At 36.3% G+C, this 6,276-nt stretch overlaps 1 protein-coding gene across 1 annotated transcript; it reads right to left on the reverse strand.

Annotated features, from left to right (window-relative positions):
* Positions 1–2,827: 2,827 nt before the first annotated feature.
* On the reverse strand, positions 2,828–4,396 carry LOC103074160 (zinc finger protein 84-like). Its single transcript, XM_007463462.1, has 2 exons — positions 3,900–4,396; positions 2,828–3,812 (listed from the first exon to the last, which is right to left on the reverse strand). The coding sequence occupies exons 1-2, from the start codon at positions 4,394–4,396 to the stop codon at positions 2,828–2,830; spliced, it is 1,482 nt and encodes a 493-aa protein (XP_007463524.1).
* Between the last annotated feature and the right edge of the window lie 1,880 nt (positions 4,397–6,276).

Below are 6,276 nucleotides of genomic sequence, written 5' to 3' on the forward strand. Positions count from 1 at the left end.
AAAAAAAAAAAAAAAAAAATAGAAGATATATTTACGCCGGTTTTGCTGAGCAGGTTTTTTTTTTTTCTGTAAGCAACTTGATTTTTATGTGCATTTTGAGTGCAAAGTTTCTTGCAATGTTACTCTTTTCAAATATACTTTTATTGATGTAAAAACTCGCAAAATATAAAATTAACCATTTCAAAGTATACAATTCTGTGACCACTTACTCTATTGACAGTGTTATGCAACCACCACCTCTATCTAGTTCCAAAACATTTTCATCATTCTAAAAGAAAACTACATATCCATTAATCATTCAGTCTCAATTTCTCCTTCCCCCCAGGTCCTGGTAACCACCAATTTGCTTTATGTCTCTATAGATTTACCTATTCTGCACATTTCATATAAATAGATATACAATATGTGATCTCTTGTGTCTGGCTTCTTTCACTCAGTGTACTGTTCTTGAGGCTTATTCATGTTATAATGTATATCGATACTTCACTTGTATAGGTGATTAATATTCCATTACACATATATGTGTATGTATAGGTACATGTATATACACATACCACATTTTGTTTTTCCAATAACCCACTGCTGGGCATCTGGGTTGTTTCCACCTTCTGGCTATTGTGAATAGTGCTGCTATGAATAACGTTATGCAAGTATTTAAGTACCTGTTTTCAATTTCATTGGGTATATACCCAAGAGTGGAATTCCTGGGTCATACAGTAATTCTATATTTAACTTTTTAGAGGGACCACCAACTTTTTTTTCCATAGAAATGGAACCATTTTATATGCCAGCAATGTGCAAGAGTTCCAATTTCTGCAATTATTCTTAATATTAGAAAAATACCAGGCATTTTAGGAAATGCTAAGAGGAAAGGAAATGTTTGTAGTGCCCAAGGACATGTTATAATAATGATTCCAAAGTTCCTGTTTGACACAGCAGTGGAAATACATGCACTTGAACTCACCACACATAACCCTGTCTTCTTCCCTCCTTCAGTCTCATGTGCTGCTTGTTTTTTAGTATTTTATGTACATCTTTTATCATCTTTGGATATTTCAAAAATAAGGCTCTAGAAAAGTGTAGGCTTCAAGAAGTGATGTATCATCACAGTTGGCAGAAATACTAAAAAAGACAGTAAAAATAAGGATAAAAAACTTATGTGGTGTAATTCTTTAGACTTATTAATGAGTCAAATTACATATTGAATTTTGATTTATAAGGAAATAGAACATTTCTATTTATATTAGATTATATTACTCAACATTCTATGCCTATGCTGGAAATGTATTAAACTCTAAAAATTACATTCATGTAATTCCAAAAATAAAAATAAAATTAAATACATAAAGTCCATTTTATGTAGTAATATAGTCTACAACATAACTCTTACAAACCTTGGTCGAAATCCAACTGATCCTTATGTTCTGATTTTTTTCTATATTCAAACAGCATTGTATTTGCAGTGAAAATACCTAATATTTGTAGTAGAATATTCTCTGGAATCCTTTCTAAAACAATTATATTAAACCATTAGAAAATTATTTCATTCTATAGTTTCCAGATTTTACTTAATTACTCAAATCTAGAATGCCACCAAATGTAGAAAAGTCCTAACAATGAAATGATGACATTCCATCAACTGTAACATGCATCACAGTTTAAGATACAGTCAGATGTGAAGAAATAAAACCATGAAATGCAAAAATAAAATATAATTTATCACTGATGCTTTTGCCACATTCATAAAGTCTCTGTGTGGAGCAAATTGTTTCTATTTTCAAGAGCTCATGGTGCTTAATCATAGCCAATCCTCCACAGGAAGCATTTTCAGTGACTATAATCACAGTTTTTCTGTAATGTATGAGTTTACTGAAGTAGAAGTTTACTGGAGTAGAATAGAAATATCATTCCTTAAGGATTTTATAACTTCATTGAATCTAGAAATTATCCCCCTGAGAATGGGGTCTTTCTGCTATATGAGTTAGTGGGCAATTAAGGAGCTCTGAATTGTAAATAAAGCATTTTGACAATCACTGCAATTCGTACCCTTTTGTGGCCAAAGGCAGACTTTAACTATATCCACTGGACTCTCTCCTGAATTAAGTAACTGGTGTTTAATATGTCACTTTCAAAAGCTTTCCACATTCCTTGTTTCAAAAAGATTTATCTATTATATGAATCTGTGGATGATTAGTGAGCTTTGACATCTATATGAAGGATGTACTACATTAACAAGGCTTTCCTCCTATCTGGGTTTGTTGATGTAAGGAAGACATGCATTATCGGAAGATATGCATTAAGACTACCACATTCACTGCACCTACAGGATCTCTCTCCTGTACAAGATGTTCAAAGAGTTTTGAGTTTCTAGGGAATACTGTCATTATCACAACATTCCTGAAATTTCTATTTTTATGTACAATGAGATGTAATTTTTCTTAGCTTGGCTGCATTTCACTGCAACTGTAGGGTCCCTCTCCTGAATGAATACCATAATGTCTCACAAATATGACTTGAAAAAGAATAATTTCCCACTTTCCCTGCATCCATAGGTTTTAACCTCCTAAATGCATAGGCTGTGACTTTCCAATAAAGTCTTTTGACAATTGCTGCCTTTATAATGTTTCTTTTTTGGTGAGATTCCCTAAGGTATAATGAGGAGATGTCTTCAGATGGAAGATGTACAACTTTCATTCCATATATAAGGTTTCTTTCCTACAAGAGTTCCAAAAGGGTCTATATAATCAGAGCGTTCATAGGCATTTCTATTCTGTATGAGTTCTGAGTAGATAAGATTAATCGAAAGAGATTTCTCACATTCCCACAGTCATTGCATAGAGGATTTTACTCTATGCTGAGTTTGCTGATGATTAGTGAGAGCTGATTTCCAAAAGAAGGCTTTCTGACATTCATTGCACTCATAGGGTCTCTCTCCTGTGTGAGTTCTCCGGTGACCAATGAGAGTTGACAAAGTAGCAAACGCTTTCTTACAATTGGAGCATTCATATGGTCTCTCTCCTGTATGAATTCTCTGATGTACAGTAAGATAGGATTTAGCTGCGAAAACTTTGTCACATACACTACATTTGAACGGTTTCTCACCTGTATGGGTTCTCTGATGTATAATGAGAGTTGACTTACAGGACAGAACCTTCCCACATTCACTGCATCCATACGATTTTACCCCAGCATGACAATTTTGTAGATGGTTAGTGAGACCTGACTTCTGGATGAAAGCTTGTTGACATTCATTACATCCATAAGGCCTCTCTCCTGTGTGAATTCGCTGATGAATCATGAGATGTGCCTTAGTGGAGAAGGCTTTCTCACAATTTAAGCATTCATACGGTCTCTCTCCTGTATGAATTCTCTCATGTACAATGAGATGTGCCTTTGATGTGAAGGCTTTATCACATGCACTGCATTTGAAGGGTTTCTCACCTGTATGGCTTCTCCGATGTATAATGAGAATTGACTTAGAGGACAAAACCTTCCCACATTCACTGCATTCATGGGATTTCCCTACTGCATGAGTTTTCTTATGATTACTGAGATCTGACTTCTGGATGAAGGCTTGTGGACATTCACTGCATCCATATGGTCTCTCTCCTGTGTGAATTCGCTGATGAATCAGGAGCTGAGCCTTTTTTGAGAAGGCTTTCTCACAATCTGAGCATTCATATGGTTTCTCTCCTGTGTGAGTTCTCTGATGTACAGTGAGATGTGTCCTAACCATGAAGGCTTTATCACATACTCTGCATCTGAAAGGTCTCTCTCCTGAATGAGTCCTCTGATGTAAAATGAGTTTTGACCTCCAAGGAAAAGCTTTCCCACATTTGTTGCATCCATAGGATTTCCCTTCTCTGTGACGGGTTTTCTGATGATAGATTAGTGCTGACTTTGTAATGAAGAATTTCTGACATTGACTACATCCAAATGGTCTCTCTCCTGTGTGAATTCGCTGATGAATCAGGAGCTGAGCCTTTTTTGAGAAGGCTTTCTCACAATCTGAGCATTCATATGGTTTCTCTCCTGTGTGAGTTCTCTGATGTACAGTGAGGTATGTCCTAACCATGAAGGCTTTATCACATACTGTGCATCTGAAAGGTCTCTCTCCTGAATGAGTCCTCTGATGTAAAGTGAGTTGTTTTGACTTCCAAGGGAAAGTTTTCCCACATTTGCTGCATCCATAGGATTTCCCTTCTCTGTGATGGGTCTTCTGATGATAGGTGAGCACTGACTTTGTAATGAAGACTTTCTGACGTTGATTGCATCCATATGTTTTCTCTCCTGCGTGAGCTTCCTGATGAGTGATTAGCTTTAACTTACTGGGAAAGGCTCTCTTACAATCACAGCATTCATGGGGTTTCTTTCCTGCATGAGTTCTCCAAGGCATGGTCATGAGTGGTTTACAAGTATTCACTGCACTTTTGTTGCGTCCATATAGTTTCTTGCCTAAAGAAGTTGAGTCATAATTAGCAAGCTTTGACGTCTAGATTAAAGCCAGAGTACCCACGGAAGAATGAGCAAGACAGCAAAAGAAGGTTTTTTTAATCATTTACTATAAAAAAAATTAGTGAGACAATCAGTAGAATCTGAATAAACTCTGTAGATTGGATAATAGTTCTGTAACAATATTAATATTCTGATTTTGATAACTGTATTGTTTATGTTTTTAAAATGACCTTGTTTCTAGGAAATACACACTTAAGTATTTAGGGGTAAAGAGTTCAGAAAAACAATATGTACCTCTCTGTGTGTGTGTGTGTGTGTGTGTGTGTGTGTGTGTGTGTGTAATGACAGATAGATAGACTATGATAAAGCAAATGTGGTTAAATTACCACTTAAGGATATCTGCAAAAACAATGTGCATAAAATTTGTGTATAATCTTGGGATTTCACATTAAGTCTAAACCATTTAGAAATAAATATTTTCAAAAAAAATAAAATAAAGGAATACATTTACATAAAACTATATAGGAGGATTACTCATAAAGGCCTGAATGCACAATGAATAAATTGTTTTATATTTACACAATGGCATCCGGCACAGTACTCTGGTATTCTTGATCTAAATGCTCATTATTCAGTGTGCTGATTGTAAAAATTAACTATGTTATACTTCAAATATTTTTATACAAAGAAGTAAACAAAAATGTAGTCAGTAGTCAGGAAATGCTCACGTGTAGGAGGACCCTGGAAGGAATTTGGGTATTATACTAATAGTAACAGGATGCCATTCAAGGTAATAGTAGGAGACAGATGTACTAGTTTTCACTTTAAAAATGTCATCCTGGACTTCCTTGGTGGTGCAGTGGTTAAGAATCTACCTGCCAATGCAGGGGACACGGGTTCGATCCCTGATCTGGGAAGATCCCACATGTGGCGAGCAACTAAGCCTGTGAGCCACAACTACTGAAGCCTGCACACCTAGAGCCCGTGCTCCACAAGAGAAGCCACCACAATGAGAAGCCCGTAGCCCCTGCTCACCGTAACTAGAGAAAGCCCGTGCACAGCAACAAAGACCCAATGCAGCCAAAATAAATAAATAAAATTAAAATCCATCTTTTAAAAAAAATGTCATCCTTGGGCTTCCATGGTGGTGCAGTCGTTGAGAGTCCACCTGCTGATGCAGGGGACATGGGTTCGTGCCCCGGTCCGGGATCCCACATGCTGCGGAGTGGCTGGGCCCGTGAGCCATGGCCGCTGAGCCTGCGCTCCGCAACGGGAGAGCAGAAGAGGCCACAACAGTGAGAGGCCCGCGTACCGCAAAAAAAAAAAAGTCATCCTTTGCATATCTGTATCACAAGGTTTTAAATCTTGTGACATAAATACTTTTTTAGGTTTGTGGACTGTGGTTGTGAAAATTGGTAATGATCTGCTGTGTCATATAGCATTTTTCTTAGATTATACATTAGATCTTTCTCTCTACCCTTCTACTTGAAGAATGTTCTTTCTGTATGATGGTTTATCTTCCCATACCCCTTTTTTTCTTTCCAAGTAACTGTCAAAACCTTATGTCTTTAAAAATCCAGATGTTTCTGAAGTTTATGTTCATGACCTTTGGGGGAGAGTAGCTCGAAACACTGACTTTCCTTACTTACTATTTATAAATAAATAAAAATAGTAAAATTTAAAAAATCATCTGGTTATTACGTGGAGAATAGAGAGAAATAAGATTAAAGAAGTGAGAGTATCTTCAAGTAAACTATAAAAATTTTGGCAAAAAATACTGGATATTGAGGCTTGAGTGAAAACAATAATTACAGGAAAGAG

The sequence above is a fragment of the Lipotes vexillifer genome, unplaced genomic scaffold (genome assembly GCF_000442215.2).
Source record: "Lipotes vexillifer unplaced genomic scaffold, Lipotes_vexillifer_v1.1 scaffold802, whole genome shotgun sequence".
Classification (NCBI taxonomy): Eukaryota; Metazoa; Chordata; class Mammalia; order Artiodactyla; family Lipotidae; genus Lipotes; species Lipotes vexillifer.